General features: G+C 37.6%; 2 protein-coding genes across 2 annotated transcripts; one reads left to right on the top strand and one right to left on the bottom strand.

Annotated features, from left to right (window-relative positions):
- Positions 1 to 1,556: 1,556 nt before the first annotated feature.
- LOC110928403 lies at positions 1,557 to 7,164 on the bottom strand. The gene is made up of 9 exons (XM_022171417.2): positions 6,939 to 7,164; positions 6,629 to 6,826; positions 6,290 to 6,532; positions 5,740 to 6,178; positions 4,698 to 5,638; positions 4,437 to 4,625; positions 3,406 to 4,158; positions 2,989 to 3,217; positions 1,557 to 2,832 (listed from the first exon to the last, which is right to left on the bottom strand). The coding sequence occupies exons 1-9, from the start codon at positions 7,162 to 7,164 to the stop codon at positions 1,557 to 1,559; spliced, it is 4,494 nt and encodes a 1,497-aa protein (XP_022027109.2).
- Positions 7,165 to 7,958: 794 nt separating this feature from the next.
- Positions 7,959 to 9,164, top strand: LOC118490102. The gene is made up of 3 exons (XM_035987315.1): positions 7,959 to 8,029; positions 8,533 to 8,694; positions 8,801 to 9,164. Exons 2-3 carry the CDS (start codon positions 8,536 to 8,538, stop codon positions 9,053 to 9,055), a joined length of 414 nt encoding a protein of 137 aa, XP_035843208.1. The 5' UTR covers positions 7,959 to 8,029; positions 8,533 to 8,535; the 3' UTR covers positions 9,056 to 9,164.
- Positions 9,165 to 23,609: the final 14,445 nt, after the last annotated feature.

Raw genomic sequence — 23,609 nt, forward strand, 5'->3', positions numbered from 1 at the left:
TGGAAACATCACCTTTACCGCAAACCCTTAGTGTGTACAACGCGAACAATGGTTTGCTATTAATTAATTAGTTTTTAACACCTTAAATATCATATGTTTTACAAACAAGAGTCCAGAAGTTTCCTGCCTTGAAGGCTTCCCAAAGAATTGCTTAAACTGAACCGCTACATCAAACAAATACTCAAGCAAGTTCAAAGTGTTGGGTCAATAAGTCAACAGTCAAGTCAACACAGTTAAGACTGAAGACCAAAAGACCAAGTCAACACAGGACTAGAAGTACTGGATTTCAAAAGTGCGGGAACCCTTCCAGCATTTTTGGAAATCCAGATGTTCACTTTGTTAGAAGTAGTTTCAATGTATCAGTGGTTTAAGTAACTGTCCAGCTTATCTAAAGTTATACTACATGCGATGGGTTCTATGCCCGTTTTGTCTATTTAATTTAAATGAAAGTCATCTTTTATAAATTTAAAACTAGATAATCGTACTTTGAAGTTGTTAACTTAACACACTTAAATGTGCTTAATATTGCTAAACTAATATACCTAATTCACATGACATCAGTTGCGAAGCGGGTGGTCTCAAGGGTGGGTTGCTAGGGGTGTAATTGGGATTGGAAAAGGCCAGTGACATTCCCGAGTGAATTTTCTGAGTTGTAACAGATTAACATTTTGTTGCAGGGTGTCACTTTATCTCTCGGGAGGGATGGTTGGTCATGGGATCTACATTCCTCTGGTATTTATTCTGCGAGCAGCTTAAAAGCCTTCTTTCAACATTCGAACAGGTTACAACCGAGCAGAGTTTTTACTTGGAATAATTGGGTACCTCCGAAGGTTAATATAGTGGCATGGAGGGCTGGTGTGGAGCACCTCCCTACCAAGTCTGCGTTGGTGGCAAGAGACATTTAGGTTGAGTTGGAAGATTGTGTGGTGTGCGACTTATTTAGGGAGTCTTGTGAACACTTGTTCGTTAACTTGCAGTTTGCGCAAACCATTTTGCAGTTAGTCATTCAGTGGTGTTAACTCCACCATTCTTTCCATTTTGTTTCAAGGATGTGGTGGACTTTCACCATCATATTGGCGGGTCTAAAAAGAAAATGAAGGTTGTGTATGCTATTTTTCTGACTACTATTTGGAGTATTTGGAAGATGAGGAACAATTCAATTTTTAATTAAAGACCAGTTTCGGTGACAAGTGAAAGAAATAGTGGCAGAACTAGAAGAAAAAATCAGAGGTATCTCAAAATTATATTTGTTACCATACATTCATAAACAAAGAAACTTTTATAGTGTATACTAGTTTAAGAACCCGCGAGGTTCGCGGGTGGACTTAAACACAAATGAATATCTTTAATTTATTGAAGTAATCGTTTGAATTAAATAACCGTTCAGGAAATAATAAATTAGTAAACTACAATGAGACAAATAATGTAATATCTCGAGATACATGATGATGCAAATTTGTGTAATATTGTGTGTATGGAACATAATAATGTTATTATGATTTTTAGGGAACAGTTACATGGAATGAATGATCGAACGATGAATGAGTACATGGATATCACAAGTCACGAAATACTTCTTTGTAAACTACATTTGTCGTTTTATTAGTAGGTTTGCCGTCATTGTCCAAAATCAGAAGTTTAACTCCTTGTCTGGTTTTAACTCTCGATAAAGCAACATACAGCTGACCATGGGTGAAAACTGGCTGTTTAAGATACAGACCAACTCTAGACAGTGATTGTCCCTGACTCTTGTTAATAGTCATTGCGAAACAAACAGCCAATGGAAATTGTCTCCTTTGAAACTCAAACGGAATTTTTTTATCAGAAGGTATCAAACTAATCCTTGGTATATAAGTGCGAGTGCCTATGTTCCCTCCGGATATTATCTCGGCTTCTATTACACGGTTATACATTTTTTTGACTTGTAGTCGTGTACCATTGCAAAGACCATTTTGTTGGTCAATGTTACGTAATAGCATCACCGGCACACCAACTTTTAGTGCTAGTCTATGATTAGGTAAGCCGGACACTTTAAGACCATTAAGCACATCAGGAGAGTATAGTTTTTGTTGTGTAGCGTTTGGATTTTCAGACTGACAAAGAGTGTCTGAACTAAGATATTCTCGTTCTTCGCATGGGAATAGTGACAACAACCGATCATTAATTTCATGCACAACCTCGTTCTTAGGTGCAAGTATAGCCCTCTCACTGAAATAATTCTGATTGTTGAAGTTTTCAAGAATTGAAGGATACACAAAATCAATTAAAGTTGAAATGGGGTCCAATGTATCAGTGATCAGAAGGTCGCTTGGTATTTCAATTGATGCTTCTCCATCATTTGGACCTCCAACATTTCCCTCACCTATATCCAAAAGCCATTTTGCAAATTGTTTTATTTCTTCAGCATCAGATGCTGAACTTCCAACTGTTAATCTCATGTTTTTTGTTAGTCTCAGCAACTTACATGTATTCCACAGATAAGACGAACTAATTGAGGCATTGACAATCTCTTGTCTTCCACCATTTGGAACAACTGGAAGGATCTGTCTAAAATCGCCTCCTAAAACAATAACCTTCCCTCCAAAGCGGATATGTGATCTGTTGGAAGTGTCGATATTGAAAATGTCGTTCATTGTTCTATCCAACGCTTCGAATGCATGCTTATGGACCATAGGCGCTTCATCCCATATAATCAAGTTTGTTTCGTGTAGTAGTCTAGCTACATCTCCATCAGGTTTTATATGACAAACTGAATCCTCTGTAAGATTCAATGGAATACGAAACCTGGAATGCGCGGTCCTGCCACCAGACAATAACAACGACGCGATCCCACTGGAAGCAACGTTTAATACAATTTAACCTTTTGATCTGATTGCCGCAGATAATGTCTTCCATAAGAAGGTCTTCCCGGTCCCACCATAGCCGTACACAAAAAAAACCCCACCTTGGTTACCCTCAATTGCGTTGATTATTTGTTGGAAAACTGACCGTTGCTCCTCAGTTAGCAAATTAAGTTGATTATTAAATTCAACTTCAAGATTGGTTTGGTCGTAGATACGCTCCTCGTTAATCAAACGATTGTCTGAATCAGACATAGACGCATTATCAGGGTACGGCATTGTCTCAAATCTTTTGAGTGATGAGTTGTTTCTAGCTAAGAATTTTTCAACTTCACTCAAAACGTAGTTTTTAAGCTGCTCATCTGGAATTGATAAAGCTGTAAAAAATGGAAAAACAAATATATTATGAAATTGAAAAATATTTAATGGACCAAACCATATATCATAAATTAAACACAAAACCATTTTTTCTTTAAACCGAAATTGTTTTTTTTTTTTTTTGTGTATCGCAACCAAAAACCAAAAAAAGGGAAGAAGAACTGCATTATTTGTGTAAAAGAATTACCTGTAACTCGATGATATTTTCTAAGTCTGTAGATAAAGTCGTCTGTCATGTATCTCCATGTGCTTTCCCATACAACCTCTGGTCTGGATAACGTATTTGTTAATAGCAAAGTAGCAAATAAATTTCGAAGATACGAAGGGGATCCAGTTTCATTTGCTTCCTTGATTGCCTCAATATATTCTGTGTCATCGTCCAAAAGACCGAGTGCATAACATGCATCTCTAAATGTATCATATACCTTACCATCAACTGTTTTAATATCATCAAAAGATTTTGGTCCTTTCACTTTGTTAAGAAGAATTCTTAAAAAATATGCTTCCCCAAGAGACGGACTTACAGCGTGAATTCTTCCAATAGACTTATGTCTTTGTCTAGGTTCCCAACAACGTTTATCAAGCTTCCATACATACCAACTTGGAAACTGAACATATGTAAGTGTACGGGCCAATGTGTCATTTGGGTCTTTGTTACGTTCCATCCAGGAAAGAAACATTGAAGCTTTGACAGATGGTTTGTTAAGGACTTGATTAATATCCTCGTCGGGTCCAAAAACAACAGGTTGTTTTCCGGGAAGATGGAATGGCAGCCTCATAACAGAAGGAGTCCTGTAATGCACATCGTAGGAGAAGATCCTCCAAGATGCCTCACAAGCCGATAGATACCTACAATCATAATATTCTTTGACCTCGTCTTGTTCTAGTTCTTCATTGTTACTATCATGTTGGACAACTGCAACGGTTGCTCTATCAGGGCCTTTATTTATATATTTAAACAAATATTTAATTGATCTGGCTTGATTGCACCACTCAACATTTATATGTGCCTGGTACCGTTTCAAAAGTTTTTTGTTGTATGGCACAACACTTCGGTTGTCTAAGTCGATTCCATTTTCAGTACAGAAACACCATTATCTCTTCTTTTGTATATTGGGAATCCATTTGAATCCAGTGTAGTATGATCTTGAAATTTCTTTGGAAAACCCTTGGAACACTTATTGTCAACCATACATGGACAACTTAAATTAGCGTTACCACATGGACCATGAATCATATAGTCTTTCACAAGCGCATATAATTCTGCATCTTCTTCTTCATTAGGGATTTCTGCAGTTATAAATGGATCAACATGGTCTACCGTTGGAAGTTTGGATTCATTTTCTAAGAATAAGCATAGGTGGGCATGAGGCAATCCTCTCTTTTGAAACTCGATTGTGTAAACAACTGTAAAAAAAATAAACCATTTGTAGATTTAAATAATCTAAAATCAATATAAAAAGGAATTTGATAAAATACCTGCTGCAACTTTTCCAAATAGATGGCGTTCTTTAAAATCTTTGCAAATTGAATCCAACTTTATTTTAAATAATCTGGTCAGTATATCGGGCCTATCTTCAGGTTTAAGATTTGTGTCTCTAAGAAACCTTTTTACCCCAGGCCACTTTGGATTGCACGTGATGGTTATAAAAAAATCCGGATAACCAAACCACTTACAGATAGCCATGGCATCTAAATAATTTTGCATCATATATCTCGCGCCACCGGTAAACGAAGAGGGCAAAAATATTCGTTTTCCAACCTTAGATATGTCTTGCTGGCCCTTATTTCTTAATTCACATAGACTTTCATAGCTATCTGACCTTAGATTCTTTTGTTGAAGTCGTATGTAGTTAAGCCTTTCGCTCTCAATCATAGTATACGCATCAACCAAGAATTGTTGAAAGAGTCTCCTTGAATTTAGAATCAATGAAAACTGATTAATTCTGTCTTGCAAACGATATGCAAAGAACTCTCTCATTGTACAATTTGGACGTTTCTTATTGATTACGTCTACGACACCACGATGAGGGATGTCAATTCTGTAACCATCATCTCCATAAGGGAACAAAATAGGATATTGAAGTGCAAGGTATGAAGGATGCAATTCACTAATTCGTTTCAAAGTACCTGTCCGCGTTTCAATAACTATATCTCTATTGTTGATTGTGTTGGCAATATCCCCAACAATTAGAGCAGCAACTTCACCACAGGTTGGTAAATTATATGTTCGTCCATCCTTTTCTCTAATACCAATTAGACGAAGCTTGAGATTAAGATCAGGGTTTTCATGAAAACAGTCTCTAACCATCCTATAAGCTTTTACCAACTGATTTTCTGAATCTAAAAGACATTTTATATGTTCAATCAGTTTAGTATCAAGTTCAGCCACACTCGAGGAGGATGAATCCTTGGAACGACTGGTTAAAAAATAGAGGAGTGTCAAAAAACATCAAGATTAATAAAAATACTACTATAGAAAGCTTTGATGGGAAAAAAATGTTTAGTTGGTTATAATTACCTAAAAACAGATTGTCTGTTGGAAAGTTCGTTTTCAGTATCGAAAATGTAGAGCTGGCAAAATTTAGGTTGATCTCCGTCTTCCGGAAGCAGGCTTCCAGTGCTGTGGTAGTTCTCTCCACTAATTCTGTAGCAGAATGGTCCATTACCTCTGTTAACAGTGGGATCAACCTTACCACCCATTGACGTGAAAGCAAACATGGAGTTATACCGTCGAATATTATTCAAAAAATGTTTGCTTTCTTTATCCTTATACATAAAAAGTTTCTTATAACTTGGAACAACATCTTTATAATCTGGTAGCTCTACTTTGCCATAGCCACAACATAAGAAATAACATATTCTTCCTTTCTCTTTTCTTCCCCTTCCTTTTTCAGCATCCCATAATTTAGCATTGCATACTTCACAAGTAATACATTGGTCACCATGATCGAAATAATCTGTAAAGTTAGTTGAAGAAAAAAAGAATATTACTTAACGAAGGATGTGTTTGTATAAAAATAATAGATACTATTTAGTTAATTCAATAACTAAAGTAATTTTGATTATACCTGTTGAAACTCCTTTGTAGATTACCTCATCTGTAGTTTCCTCTGTCGTCAAGTCAATCATTGGTATAGGAGATGTAACTCGAGATTTACTTATTAACTTACGTTTTCCTGGCGACATCCTCTGTAAAGAAGAACTTTCGAGAATAGTAGATGTGTTGCCAGAATTTGTGATGTTTGAAGATAGAGAAAAACGACGAATGTTTATTGGAGTAGTCAAGTTGTTTGTAATACAGCTAACATTACCTAAATAACATAATATACTCCAACTTATTAACTTTTTAAAACATATATACTGTATTTGAAACTAAATTTGGATTATTCGGTAAATATAATCTTTACTTGTAGGTAACACCGACGATGTAGGAGTAACATTGTGCGTGTTGAAAGATAACAATCTTAAATCAGTAGAAGATGTTAAAGTATTGGAAGGGTGTAATTTTCGTTGTTGTAGACTTGTAGATCTTTTACTGTCTAAATATAATTTCCTTAACCTCTGTCTCTCTTTGCAGTCATTTTGAAGAAGTCTCAGGTCAAAAACTGTAATATTATAATAAAAAACAGATAATCTACATATAAACATTATCCAAATAATAAATACAATTTATGTTAAAAAATAGTATCCTACTTTAAACATTTATTAAAGTTTTACCTCCATATTCAATGGACGCCTGTGTTGTAACATTGACCATGTCATGCGGAATGGATGATGAACCAGAAGTAGATGCTATAACATCTATTGATTGTGATGTACCTTTTTGCATTCCATAACGTTTACCATCGATGTATAATTTTCTAAGTTTACGCCTCTCCTTACTCTCATCTTGAGTAAGTTTAGGGATGAAAACTTGCAGACAATCATTAAATATAAAACACATATAAGCTACATGAAATATAATGATACGATTTAAATTGAAAATGTAGATATTCTGAAGATAAAAAGTTAAATAATACCGTTTGAAATGTTGCCCAATGGTGTTCGATGCTGGACATCTGGGATAATAGGAAATACGTGAGTATAAATACAATACATGTGTATAAATACAATTTGATGTATACTTACAAATAAAGTATTCGAAAATAGGAAACTGTAATGTGTAATACAATGGCATGTTTTTTGACATAGGAGTAACAGAAAGGAAGTTGTATTGCAGTTTGGTAGCATATTACAATTTGCAGCAGTTTGAACGACGACATAATAAATGGAATGGGAATGGACCAAAAATGATACGTTTATTTCTTTCCGGCAATGAAAATGGTTTGTAAGTTCTTAAATTACATATTTATTAGTAACATTTATAATGTATAGTGAATCAGTATATAAAAATAATTTCATTGTTTCATATTTTTAAAAAAAAATATGTTATAGTTATTATTTTTTTTAATAAATCAACCGGTTTTATATATATAATTTGATTACATTAAGTAATCAAATAGTTTTAATAGTATATATATATATATATATATATATATATATATATATATATATATATATATATATATATATAAAACTACACAAAAATTAATTGAAGATAGGCACTACTTATGTAAATGAAATAAAGTAACAATGGGGTTTCATCATCTAGTTGTCAAATCAGATATCAGATATGTATACCTAACAATGATTCTTATCTCTTTCTCTATTACCCCCTTATTTATATTACACCTAACTTCATACGCATACAAAGTTTTCCCGTCGATCGGCATTCACATTATCAGCGTCGAAAGAAAAATCACCAACAGGTACGATTCAAACTTATGTTCTCACCTAACCTAGATGTTTAATTGCATCAGTGTTAGAGATTTGCAATCTAAATTTGGGGATTTTTAATAAACCGACATGTTCATTGATAGACAACATATAGTTTTTAATGACATTTTCTTCGTCGTTTCATGATATTATATAGATTTGCGTTTTGTCTGAGCGAAATTACATGTTTTGTGATCTTGATCTGCCGTTATTGTTCCAGGATTTGGTTTCGTATTGTTTGTTTTATCGGTTAGGTCGGTTTAGGGTTTCGATTTGAACATGATTATCGTTGGGGCATAATTATTATTATTGATTGATTTATTTCTGCACATCTATTATTGTTTGTTTTAGGTTTTTTGGTCAGGATAATTGTTGATATGTATATTTGTTTGGCCTAAGTGTTACACACAAATGTTATTAAATTTGGGGATTTTTCCAAAATCGATATGTTGTATGATAATCAACATCTATTATTTACTGATATAATTATATGTAGTCAATGGCGCGTTCTTCAACTGAGCGAAAGAAACAAAAGAAAGAAAAGGAAGTGATACTGCTAACAGATTCGGACTCAGACGAATCTTTCACTTCGGAAGAAATTGACTGGAACGCACCAGAACCAAATCTCATTTTCATGCCTTCCTCTTGTTCACGTTTTGTAAGTATTTACATTGATTATTTGTGTAGTAAGTTAACTGTTGTTGTTATATGGTGTCATTAGTGCCTTTATCATTACCGTCTGGATACTTGTTTGGCATTTTTAGCGGATACCGGTAAAGGTCGCAAAAGCCATGGGAATCGATCGCTGCGGAAAGGTGACCATTAAAAACAGGCGTGGTGTGGAAACAAATCTGAACGTCACGGCTGAACCAAAAAGAGCAAAAAAGAAAAATCGGTTTAGTGTATTGGGATGGCCAGCATGGGTTCGTGAAAACAACATCAAGATGGGTTATCTTTGCGTGTTAGAGTGGTATGAGGATATGCCCACACTCTTTGTTAGGGATGTAATCGAAGAATAATGGGGTTAGTACCATAGATCGCCACCGTTCAACCATTTTGTATGGTAATTTTGTCTAACTAACGGTTTTGGCAATAAGTATATAAGTATGTAGGAATGGTTTTTTAGGAAGCTGTTTAAATGTTTTGTTTATGTTAGCTGTTGGAAAACTACTAAATCATATTTTGGCCTATGTTATATGTTTAAATATTTTGATACATGTATCCTGTTTGAATGCTACTTTAAATTTAATGGTCATCTACCAATTACAACATCAATATACGATTATAAGTTGTTAAAGACAAAAGGTTTTGATATTTAAATGTTTACGACGCAATCGTGGTCACATTACCTTCATGAATGCATCTAACTTTAAAACTATTACATGAAGGTACGTTCCTTTCAGAATTTGATTTAGTTTAAAACTATTACCTGAAGATACATTCCTGAGAGCGTTAGAATGTCTTTGTAGAGACCGATTTTTCCGAGAATCCAAATAGATTTTTCGTTGTCTTCGCCTCTCTTTCGCTTCCTTATTCGTATCAGTATTGCGAACTAAAAAAAAATAAAATTACAATTTACAAAGTATAAATAAAAAGCAAACTACTATACCAACATATTAAAGGATTATGCATATATGTGTGGATTACATGTATACCATTAGTTATATCTGAAAACGGAATCCTTGCTATGCAACCTGCAACATCAATAATAAAAGCATACAAAAATTAGTATATGTCAATTGTTTGAGCCATGTATCTACCTAATAATCAATAAACTGAAAGATATTCAAAATGCTACCACTTGAATTGTTTGTATTGCAAGGTTGCTTGACGAAAGACGAAGACTCAATCTTTGACCTTTTCGACGTGAGTATAACTGTTAATAGGTTCATGAAAAATTAAGTAACCTGATCGCGAAATTTATACTTTATTTTGATAAATGAATGAAATGGCACTTACGGTTTGCAATGTTCTCGTTCTGTACATCTTTTAATGAAGAAGAGAAATTTTCATTTTTCGATCTTTTTGACATCACCGGAAATGTGATTAAGGTTACTGCAATAAGAAGAAGAAGATACAATCGTTAAATGTATAAGCCTTTAGTAAACCAAAAAACATGAGGCTTACATAGTAAACGAAGTAGTAGTCTTCGTTCAATAAAAATAGTGGTTTACATATTTATGGAATCAATTTAATACCATATCAAGTTAAATCGCAAAAAATTTTCTTGATTTATGTTTGATTAGTTATTCCAAATTTAAAATTACCTATAGTTTGACCTTTCCAAGTAAAGTTTTTGTATTTTTGGTATGTTTTGAATTACAATAATCAATTGAACTATATTGATTATATCATCAATATTAAAACGAAAGTATGAAACAAATGTCAATTCAAAAATTGACAATTGACAATTGACAATAAATAATATATTTAGTAGTATAGCATTCTGGAATTTTGATATACATTTTTAGTTATAGAAACAAACATAAACTTAAACACTAAACATATACACAAAAGTTAGGTAACATACAAAAGTCCACTAACAAATAAGTCCATATGGTTACATGTTCAAAGGATAGTTACCAAAACAAAGACCCAACAGTTGTTGTAAAGACAGTTTATAAAAGTTTGGTGCAGTTTTGCTTAGACATGTCGGACATTTTTTAAGATAACGGTTTTCTTTGAAGTCACATAAGTGAAATCAAGCATGTCGCCGTCATTCAAGTTATTTTCCGCCATAAATACAGGCCAATCGATGACTGAATAGCGTAAAGCACTTCCGTTCTTTTGCGGTTTGACTTCGTAAGTACTAACTTGCCTCTGCATGTTTTCAATCTTCAGTGTATGAAGCTTCTTTGTAAAACCAACGCGATTTGAAACCCCGACCGAAAGACGCTGCATGTAAAAACGTTTATTTAACCGTTTAAATCTTAAACATCCAATAATAACGATAAATAATGTAAATGTAAATATTTATTTAGCAAAAATAATACCAGCCTGTATTCTCCTTTACGTGTAAAGTTCAAAAATTCCGGATCTTCAGGAACAGTGTGTTGTCCGCGATTGTCTCCATGTAAACGCTTCTTATACTTGGAACTACCAACCGACCTTATATTTTCCTTTGCCTTTATGAATAAAAAAATGATATCTTCAAAACTATACCATATTGTCGTTAACAAAATAATATTATTTGTATGAATCTAAAAACTTACATCTTCTGTGAGAGATTGAGATCCTTCAGATATAAAGGCCTTGGAAGTACATTGAACGTCATGTTGTTTAACCTTACTTGTATTTCCAATTCCCTCCATGGTGATAGTATCTTCTTGCGGAATACAACTATCCTGTTAAAAAGCCACATTTTAAACTTTTAAATATAATGTACATTTATACATGTTACACTAAATAGCATATAAATTTTATGTATAAACATACATTTATAAAAATATACGATTACCTGGGGGACATTTGGTTCTTCATGTGAAAAAAAGAAGCCATAATCTTTACGTAAGGCCTAAAAATGACAATATGCAATATAATAACTCCCATATAACCAATAATCAGAAATGTGTTTATAGATATTAGTAGTTTACCTCGTCTACTTTCCGAACGAACTGATCACGAGATATTTCAAGAACCTCATCATCGGAATTGTCTCCCATTATTAACACAACCAGCAACTGAATTGAAAATAGAGTTAAGTGTTAGTGAGCATTAGAAATATTATTAAATATACATATAGATTCATCATAAATCAAAATTCTAGCCAAAAGAATATTTACATTCAATGATGCAGTTTTGGAAAACATATACTACAAAAATAGAGATATTTTTTTTAATAAATACGTTTCAAACAATGTAACATCAATATCAACAAAAAATACATCACTAATTCACAAAAATATTATAAAATATATTCAACGATGTCACACCCCCAAAATACCACATGCGGGAACACCGCGGGATGTGTGACGTACCAGGACTCGAGCCACTAATCACATTGAACCACGCATTATATTTAAACAAAACATATCATTAATTGTCAATTGTAAAACCAATCATAGGATTAAACCAACAGAGTTGTGTAGCGGAAGCATATAGTAAATTGTTAAACAACTGTTTCATAATAAGTATTCAAAACCAATGTATCAATGTACGTATATCCAAGAGCCTCGATCCATGACCACTCCAGCACTCCCAGATAGCAAGTCCATGTCAAGAAATCTAATGACCTGCAAGCATGCAGACAAGTGTGTCAGACGACGCTGGTGAGTTCAAAGTTTGTTTACTCGTTTAATTACCAGATGTGTGTTTACAACAGTTCATCGTTTAGTTTTGATGTTGTTATTACTCAATTACCGTATGTGGCGACTAGATGTGAATGCCCAACCCCAATGCCTCCATTTAGGCATTGGTCATGATGTCAAGGTATCAAACAACCTTGAATAGATGTAAGGGGTCTTATATGTACACGATGAGAATGCCCAACCCCAATGCCTCTAACTAGGCATTGGTCATGAAGTCCAGCTAATTAGTTCACGCCCGTCCTTTCGGCCCGGTGTGAGGGTGCCAAACCTAATAGCGCTATCAACTAAATACCTTGTTGCTTCTTCAGCAACACGGTAGATGTACGGGGTCTTACATGATTTATACTGTGTTCAATAACCAACATCCCAATTAAACAGTTTACCCAGTATTCCCTTCAGAAACGTTTACCAGATGTCCCAAACCACCGGGACGCATGCTTAGAAAAGTGCAGTGAACTCACCTGTGGTTTGCTCGGCAAGATTAAATATCTTGTTTATCAGTTGAACAAACACGCCCTAAAAGGGTTACCGATAACAGTCAATTTTACGCGCACATAAACCACAACTTACTCGTACAATTACTTCACATATTCATCGTTCCATAAAGCACATTTATTGAACATATAACGCACACATATAGTTCACGTTGTAACCGTTAATCCATTCACATGTAGTAGCTCAACTTAAATCATATACACAAAGTTTATTCACAACCACATCAAGTCCAACCATCAAACATCACAACTAAACACCAAGAACCCCTTATCACTTAATCATGTCATTTGTTATATATCTACTGATGTTCGGCCCCATAATTCCCACATTTATAAAACATACAAACACTTTGTCAATCAAAATTACACATACACAATACTCGGACCTATTCATCATCGCATAACACCTTTCACATATGTATTTAACATTTGTCAGGAATTTCTTGAATGAATTGATAAAAGTTGTTTGCTGTGGCAGGCTTATTCACGTGAAGTTCAGGTTGCATGTGATTATAATTGTTGTCAGCCATTATGCTTGGTCCAATAAAATTGAATTTTTGACTATGATTCATTAATACACAACAAGTTGATATATTTGACAATTTAGCACATGATCTACTGAAACAAATTCACATGCAAGCAATTAATGAAATGTTGAGCCAACCAACTTTACAAGATGGATCTATCTTTACTGACAACCTTATCAAAATGTCTATATGGTTTGATTAAATCAACACATGGCCTACCACTTTAGTCAAGGTTATCTACTTAATTACATCATTCACCTTCAATACTATTGGACCTTTAATTTAAAGACTATTATATATCAACATAGCAATTAATATCACAATTATCAGGCTCATAGATCTAATTGGATCAGTTGTATTATACCAAGCATACGATCATAACATCCAGTATCAAAACAACTATCTTACAATTCACGAACCAAACTTAAGATCACCATTTACTTTCGCACATATTCTAACCGGTTCCTCACAAGACCAGTTACACCAATTCCATACGCATGACACATTAGATCAGTCATCATATCACATAAGATCATCTTATAAATTCCTTATGGCTGTGGGTGGTTTCAAAGCACATATACAACAAAATCATGCAAGGGTTATCGGAACATGATATGCATATAAAGCAAGATCAAGAAATCAGTTTATTAACCACGACAACTAACCCTATTCCATCAATGCACAAGGATTCACATATTATCACGATTAATCAATCATATATGAAAATCACATATGAACAATACCATACAACGATGAATATCGCAGGCAAGAATTACTAACCAAAACCTTGACGAATCAATGTGCTATCTCGATCAGGGGGGGGGGGGGTTCCACAGCCGCACGTGACCAGGGAATAAGTAGGGTTTGTTTTTGAGTTCTTGTGATAAACCTTTTAATATTACGTATGCATATATAATACAAGTTGGGGAGATTCAATTATGTGGCCGAGATAACTTAGGCCCAAGTAAATGGCTACTAAATACACATGATCAAAGTTCGGCCTTCGGCCCAATCATAACAAACTAGTACCCGGCCCAACTCATTTATATGTTTGTTAAACATAACTGTGGTGTAAGTTTCGGCCCAAGTGTAATGTGTATTAATCTAATATTAGCATGTTTTATATTAGCACAAAACGTTCGGCACAAGAAAGGAATGAATAACGAGAGATTTGGATCACATGATCACACGACACTGACCTCCAAAGTTCGGGTTGTCACATCATCCCTGTCACACCCCCAAAATCCACCTGCGGAGTATCACCGCTTGGGAGCGTGACTGACCTGGATCAAGCCACCAATCATATCGAACCTGTAATTTATATCAGATATAATAAATGTAAACCAATCATTCAATACGATAGGTGTTTAAAACATAACCATAGTTTATAAGTATAGCGGAAGCATAAGTACGAAACCCAAAAGTATAACATAAGTTCAATAAGTTTCAAAACATAATCCGTGCTCCACAACGACCTGCTCCTCCCTGTGCAAGCTCCAAAAGTATCTAACGACCTGCAAGGCATGTAACAGAGGATCAACAACTAGTTGAGCGAGTTCACAGTTAACAGTTCAGTAGTAGTACAGTGTGAGTAGTAGTATGTTCGTTCGTTATGTCATGTATCGTATTAGTTTTCCATCGCGGCCTCCCAGGCAGGTATGCGAAGATATTAGGGGATGTTCATCCCGAGTATTCTAGACTAGGTTTATTTGTATCGCGGCCTACCAGGCAGGTGTGCGAAGTTTAGAAAGTTACAGTTCGCGGCCTTCCAAAGGCAGGTGTGCGAAGTCAGTCATAATATCGCGGCCAACCCTTGGCAGGTGTGCGAAGATCAGTTCAATAAGTGTTACTAGTCTAGCAGTAGTTCTAACCGTGGAGTATGTACCATAGTTCATCCCATAACATCACTACGTTCCATTATAGACAAGTACCAGTAAATAATCAAATCCCATTCCCACCCTGGGAACCCCATGCCTTGGCTGTGTGAACTCACCTTGGTTTGCTCGGTATGTTAAGTTAAGTGCTCACAGTAAACCAGTCACGTCCTAAAGTATGCACGTATTCACAGTCAGTACATGTTGGTAAAGTTTCACATATACTCTATGTCACAAGGTGTATTTGACAGTTTACGTCAGGTAACACATAAGCAGTTAATCAATTCATGCAATTCAAGCTTTACCTTATAGGCTTCCTCAGTTTATTTTAACTTAGTTATTCCTTAACAGTCTTGGAAACTTAATTGCGGTACTGGCGTTAACCAAGATTAACAAAACTAACATGCCAAAATTTGAGTTAACACACTTAACATAAACACTGTGCCATAAAAGAGTTATCATACATAACGAGTTTATCATAGTTAATATGATTAATGTAACCCAGTTAACCTTCATAACCTATAAGGCATACTTAACTCAGTTACTACTTAACAGGGTTAACCACTTAATAGAGTTAACAACTAACGGTGTCAACCTTCTGGACTTAACTGAGCTAACACGCACAGCAACAAAGTAAATTCCTAAGCAATTCGGTTGGCATATCATGTGTTAGTGGGCCGTTAAAAATCAGCCAATGGCCATTAATGGCCGCCAATCCCACCAATCGGAGATGACCTCTCCTTTGACAAAAGAATCTTGCTCACCCCAAATCCCTAGGACTCTTACTGACATGTTTTATTTTTTTTTTTTATATTTCCTTTATGTAATAAGCCGCCACTTTTATGACTTTTATGAGTTGGTTCCTAGCACTAACTGGCCGATTCCCACAACCAATGACTTTTGGTTAGCCGCCCAAAAATCACAAACCTTCTTGCAACCCACTGACCTTGATCTAACACCTACTAGCCGCCCATTTTCCTTTGTTGGGGTTTACAAAAAAAACAAAACTAAACTTAATTTAGAATATAATCAGCCGACATTTCTATCCCACCTCAAAAGGCCATTGGACCAACTATGAACATGAATATTTTATTGAAACTATTTTGATCATCCTCTACATAAAGTGGCCGACAATATTAAAGAGGAAATCGGTGAACTCATGTGTACAATATGGGCGGCAATATGCATGAGCACCTCTTGGTGTCATTGGACCAATATTTGGTCTAATGGGGCACCCACACACACATCATTCCAAATAATTCCAATTAACCATATGATAACTCAAATCATTTTATCTGACAATATGATATTACCTTTTGATGTTTATTGGACCCCTAAACTAGCCAACCATTCATCCAATAATCACAATCCATCACAACATCAGTAATCTATCTGTGATCTACCTTAAATTCATTAGTGATTCTAGGACATATAACCCTCTATGCTATTTCTTATGCTAGAATACAATTTACACACAACAGGTTCCATACGTTATTCACATAACATCATCAAATAAAGAAACCATTAACATCATAGTGAATATACTAACCAACGGTTGGCTCAAACAAGGATGGTGTCTTCGATGGTGGGGGTCCACTGCCGCACACAACTTGGGATAGGTAGGGTTTACCGATTAAACATTCACGTAAAGGTTTGTACAAGAATAAATAACCCGATCGCTACTGGGCCAAAGGCCCACTCTTGTTTTCATTGGACCCATGGTGGACGGAAACACGTTTTCGTGGGTGGGGTTTTTGGCTAGAGGTGATGGTCAACATTTATTAACTAACACATACATTATTATTATAAATTCCACATCAATGCAGGTGGGTGATTCGGGTGTGGGTATTTTGGCTAGGAGTCCATCTTTTGTTTTATGTATACAACATAATTTAACACCACCATATAATAAACATACACCAATGATGCACATCAAGTGTATATATATATATAAGACACACATATAAGGCACATCATGTATATAGAACCGACATCTAGTGAACAAGTACCAAGTCAAGTAGAAGCCTTGGAAACTCGGGTTGTCACATTATCCCAAACTTAAAAGAAATTTCGTCCCGAAATTTGGTACGCACTCACTGAGGAAGCTAGGTAAGCTGTATTGTTCACTGGTTTTCCTGGGGTGTCACATCATCCCCCCGTTGATTTGGAATTTCGTCCCGAAATTCAGTAGTAGTAGCTTCAGCCTCAGCAGTGGTTGTATTGGTTTCGAATAACTGGGGGTACTTTTCTTTCATTTGGTCTTCGCGTTCCCAGGTGTACTCTGGGCCACGTCGGGAGTTCCAACGAACTCGAACAAGAGGGATTCTCTTGCTTTTGAGGACCTTAACATCCCGGTCCGTGATTTCTACAGGTTCCTCGACGAACTGCAACCGCTCGTCGATAGTTAGTTCCTTAAAAGAAATTGTGAGGGTCTCATCTGACAGGCACTTCTTCAGATTCGACATGTGGAATACGTTGTGAACTGTACCGAGTTCAGCTGGTAGGTTCAATCTGTAGGCTACTGGGCCTATTCTTTCTATGATCTCGAATGGTCCGACATACCGCGGATTGAGTTTGCCTCGTTTGCCAAAACGAACCACGCCCTTCCAGGGTGAGACTTTAAGTAAAACCCGGTCCCCGACCTGAAATTCCAATGGCCTCTTACGCTTATCCGCGTAGGCTTTCTGACGGTCGCGTGCTGCCGCCATGCGTTGTCGTATCTGTGCAATCTTTTCTGTGGCGTCCACTACAATCTCTGGACCCGTAATCTGACTATCCCCCACCTCTGCCCAACAGAGAGGTGCCCGGCATTTACGTCCGTACAACGCTTCGAATGGAGCGGCTTGGATGTTGGTGTGGTAACTGTTATTGTATGAAAACTCCACTAAAGGGAGGTGCTTTTCCCAGCCGTTGCCGAAATCGATAACACACGCTCGAAGCATGTCTTCTAGAGTTTGAATCGTGCGCTCAGACTGCCCATCCGTCTGAGGGTGATATGCTGTGCTCATGTCTAAACGAGAGCCAAACGCTTTGTGCATCGCTTGCCATAGCTCTGACGTGAATCGTGCATCCCGATCCGAAATGATGGAGGTGGGCACCCCGTGCCTCGAAACAACTCCTTTAAGATAGATGTCTGCGAGAGTGGAGAACTTATCCGTTTCCTTTATAGCCAGGAAGTGTGCAGACTTGGTGAGTCGATCCACGATCACCCATATAGTATCATTCCCACGCTGGGATCTAGGTAGGCCTGTAACGAAATCCATGGAAATTTCTTCCCATTTCCATTGAGGTATCTTAGGCTGTTGAAGTAGGCCTGCAGGTTTTTGATATTCAACCTTGACTATTGCACAAGTCGAACATTTGCCGACGTAAGTTGCAATGCGGGCCTCCATGCTAGGCCACCAATATGTAGTTCTGATATCGGGGTACATTTTATCCGAACCTGGATGTACCGAGTAGCGAGACTTATGAGTTTCATCCATCACAAGTTCTCGTAAGCCGCCATATAGTGGGGCCCAAATACGCCTCGTTACATAGTAGGCGCCGTCTTCCTTTTGTTCCATTCGTTACCTTGAACCGCGTAAGGCTTCAGCCATGACGTTTTCGGGTTTCAATGCTTCTATCCAAGCAGCTCGTATCTGCGCAGGAAGACTGGACTGAATAGTGTGTTGTAGCGCTCGCACGCGCTTAAGTAGGGTGTCCCTTCGACTGAGGGCGTCAGCCACAACGTTGGCCTTGCCTGGATGATACTTGATGGCGCATTCGTAGTCGTTCAGTAGTTCAACCCATCTTCGTTGACGCATGTTCAAATTCCTTTTGCTTAAGAATATGCTCGAGACTCCCGTGATCGGTGTAAATCGTGCACCTGGTACCGTACAGGTAGTACCGCCATATCTTAAGCGTGAAAACAACAGCTCCCAGCTCTAAATCGTGCGTCGTGTAGTTCCGTTCATAAATCTTGAGTTGCCGCGAAGCGTAAGCAATATACCTTATCCTGTAGTTCCCATCCATGTTCACCACATGGCCTAGGAAGTGGACTTCACGAAGCCAGAAGTCGCATTTTGAAAATTTTGCGTACAGTTGCTCCTTTCGAAGAAGTTCCAAGATAAAACGTAATTGCTGCTCGTGCTCCTTCTGACTCTCGGGGTAGAGCAGAATGTCGTCGATGAAGACAACGACGAACTTGTCAAGATAGGGTTTGCACACCCTGTTCATAAGGTCCATAAATGCGGCAGATGCGCTCAATGATATCAAACCATCCATCATATCAAACATAAAGTATAGTAGTCAAAATAATTCGTAAAACCCAATACAATTGATGTTCAAACCAAACTTTGTTTGAGTAGCGGAAACATAATAATGAAAACCCAAAATAAGTTATAAGTTCAAATATCGTTCATTGCGTCTCCTCGTCCTAGCACGAAAGCTTGACCTCTTGCCTCGTTGCCGTTGTTGTTGTTGTTTCCCCTGTTGTTGTTGTTGTTCCCGTTGCCCTGGTTATTGTTGTGGTTCTGGTTCTGGTTCAACTGAGGACAATCGCGTTTGTAATGACCTTCTGCCCCACACTGGAAACATCCCCGGTTTCCACGCTGTGGTCGCTGTTGCTGGTTCTGTGGAGCTGGCGGTGGGAGTTGCTGGTTCTGATTTGCTGGCCGAGAGCTTCTACAATCCTTTGCCTCATGACCCATCTTGAGGCATCTTTGACAACGTTCCCTGCGACATCTTCCGCTGTGGTGTCTGTTGCACTTATTACACAGTGGGTGAATTCCCCGATATCCACCCTGCCCCTGACTGCCAGATGATTGCTGACTCGAATTCTGGTAGTCATTTGTCTTGCGCTGCTGAGACTGAACAGAGACCGATCCCTTGCTGGAATCCCCATCCCACTTTCTTTTGTTGTCGCTGTGAGTAGCAGGAGTAGCAGCTGGAGTAGCTGAAGGAGTGACTGCAGCAGTAGTGTTGACACGCTTAGGCAGTTTATTCTGATCCACTGCCTGGTCGGTGATACGATGAGCGAGACGCTGAATTTCCTGGATGTTATCGAGATTAGCTGATGTGACATGGCTCTGGATCTCTGGCGCCAATCCCTTGAGATACATCTCGATGCGCTTGTAGGGAGGGTCCACCATAGTTGGACACAGCACGGCCAGCTCATTCGACCGCTTAGTATACGCTTCGATTTCCGATCCAACCATCTTCAAATTATAGAGCTCATCCTCCAACTTATGAATATCCTCACGCGTGCAATACTCACGCTTGATAAGTTCCTTGAAATCATTCCAGGGTGTGGCGTTAGCAGCTGCCAACCCCAGAATTTGAACTTGGGCGTTCCACCAAGTTAGTGCTATTCCTTCCAGGGTGCCAGTCGCATACTTGACCTTGCGAGCCTCAGGGCACTCGCACATTTCGAATACTGATTCTAGCTTTTCAAACCAATGGAGGAGTCCCACTGCCCCCTCGGTGCCACTGAAGGAATTTGGACGACAGTCCATGAAGTTCTTGAATGTGCAGACAGGCTGCTGCGCGTGTTGACCTATTGTGTACGAATAGGACGAAGTTAAATACGAGAGTTAATGTAGGATCTAGAGATCCTAGTGTGTGCCTATACTGCAGGATATACTACCTGCTTGAGCTGCTGCAACCGCCGCAGCAACTTGAGCTTGAACGAAAGCCTCTAGCTGGGCTTGTGTCATACTAATTCTTCCAGACATGATCTTCATAGTAAAAGTAGCATATGTAAGAATGGTTCGCGGGTAAGGCGATGACAGAAAAGTGTAGGCATATAGGCGTTCTCATATAACAGAGGCATGTGTATCTAAGCGTATTACGAGCAAAGTTCTAAGCAGTTCTAGCAAACAGGCAATAAATATAAACCTTATTACCTAGGATGTCGAGTCTTGCACGTGGAGCGAAGCGTCGTTGTGGATCGTTGAGAGCACTGTTCTGGTTAAAGTCTGGTTTTAATAAAAACGTTTTCCCATATTAAAACCAAGTTCTCTATAACCAATGGCTCTGATACCAATCTGTCACACCCCCAAAATCCACCTGCGGAGTATCACCGCTTGGGAGCGTGACTGACCTGGATCAAGCCACCAATCATATCGAACCTGTAATTTATATCAGATATAATAAATGTAAACCAATCATTCAATACGATAGGTGTTTAAAACATAACCATAGTTTATAAGTATAGCGGAAGCATAAGTACGAAACCCAAAAGTATAACATAAGTTCAATAAGTTTCAAAACATAATCCGTGCTCCACAACGACCTGCTCCTCCCTGTGCAAGCTCCAAAAGTATCTAACGACCTGCAAGGCATGTAACAGAGGATCAACAACTAGTTGAGCGAGTTCACAGTTAACAGTTCAGTAGTAGTACAGTGTGAGTAGTAGTATGTTCGTTCGTTATGTCATGTATCGTATTAGTTTTCCATCGCGGCCTCCCAGGCAGGTATGCGAAGATATTAGGGGATGTTCATCCCGAGTATTCTAGACTAGGTTTATTTGTATCGCGGCCTACCAGGCAGGTGTGCGAAGTTTAGAAAGTTACAGTTCGCGGCCTTCCAAAGGCAGGTGTGCGAAGTCAGTCATAATATCGCGGCCAACCCTTGGCAGGTGTGCGAAGATCAGTTCAATAAGTGTTACTAGTCTAGCAGTAGTTCTAACCGTGGAGTATGTACCATAGTTCATCCCATAACATCACTACGTTCCATTATAGACAAGTACCAGTAAATAATCAAATCCCATTCCCACCCTGGGAACCCCATGCCTTGGCTGTGTGAACTCACCTTGGTTTGCTCGGTATGTTAAGTTAAGTGCTCACAGTAAACCAGTCACGTCCTAAAGTATGCACGTATTCACAGTCAGTACATGTTGGTAAAGTTTCACATATACTCTATGTCACAAGGTGTATTTGACAGTTTACGTCAGGTAACACATAAGCAGTTAATCAATTCATGCAATTCAAGCTTTACCTTATAGGCTTCCTCAGTTTATTTTAACTTAGTTATTCCTTAACAGTCTTGGAAACTTAATTGCGGTACTGGCGTTAACCAAGATTAACAAAACTAACATGCCAAAATTTGAGTTAACACACTTAACATAAACACTGTGCCATAAAAGAGTTATCATACATAACGAGTTTATCATAGTTAATATGATTAATGTAACCCAGTTAACCTTCATAACCTATAAGGCATACTTAACTCAGTTACTACTTAACAGGGTTAACCACTTAATAGAGTTAACAACTAACGGTGTCAACCTTCTGGACTTAACTGAGCTAACACGCACAGCAACAAAGTAAATTCCTAAGCAATTCGGTTGGCATATCATGTGTTAGTGGGCCGTTAAAAATCAGCCAATGGCCATTAATGGCCGCCAATCCCACCAATTGGAGATGACCTCTCCTTTGACAAAAGAATCTTGCTCACCCCAAATCCCTAGGACTCTTACTGACATGTTTTATTTATTTTTTTTTATATTTCCTTTATGTAATAAGCCGCCACTTTTATGACTTTTATGAGTTGGTTCCTAGCACTAACTGGCCGATTCCCACAACCAATGACTTTTGGTTAGCCGCCCAAAAATCACAAACCTTCTTGCAACCCACTGACCTTGATCTAACACCTACTAGCCGCCCATTTTCCTTTGTTGGGGTTTACAAAAAAAACAAAACTAAACTTAATTTAGAATATAATCAGCCGACATTTCTATCCCACCTCAAAAGGCCATTGGACCAACTATGAACATGAATATTTTATTGAAACTATTTTGATCATCCTCTACATAAAGTGGCCGACAATATTAAAGAGGAAATCGGTGAACTCATGTGTACAATATGGGCGGCAATATGCATGAGCACCTCTTGGTGTCATTGGACCAATATTTGGTCTAATGGGGCACCCACACACACATCATTCCAAATAATTCCAATTAACCATATGATAACTCAAATCATTTTATCTGACAATATGATATTACCTTTTGATGTTTATTGGACCCCTAAACTAGCCAACCATTCATCCAATAATCACAATCCATCACAACATCAGTAATCTATCTGTGATCTACCTTAAATTCATTAGTGATTCTAGGACATATAACCCTCTATGCTATTTCTTATGCTAGAATACAATTTACACACAACAGGTTCCATACGTTATTCACATAACATCATCAAATAAAGAAACCATTAACATCATAGTGAATATACTAACCAACGGTTGGCTCAAACAAGGATGGTGTCTTCGATGGTGGGGGTCCACTGCCGCACACAACTTGGGATAGGTAGGGTTTACCGATTAAACATTCACGTAAAGGTTTGTACAAGAATAAATAACCCGATCGCTACTGGGCCAAAGGCCCACT

This window comes from Helianthus annuus, chromosome 3, assembly GCF_002127325.2.
Source record: "Helianthus annuus cultivar XRQ/B chromosome 3, HanXRQr2.0-SUNRISE, whole genome shotgun sequence".
Lineage (NCBI taxonomy): Eukaryota > Viridiplantae > Streptophyta > Magnoliopsida > Asterales > Asteraceae > Helianthus > Helianthus annuus.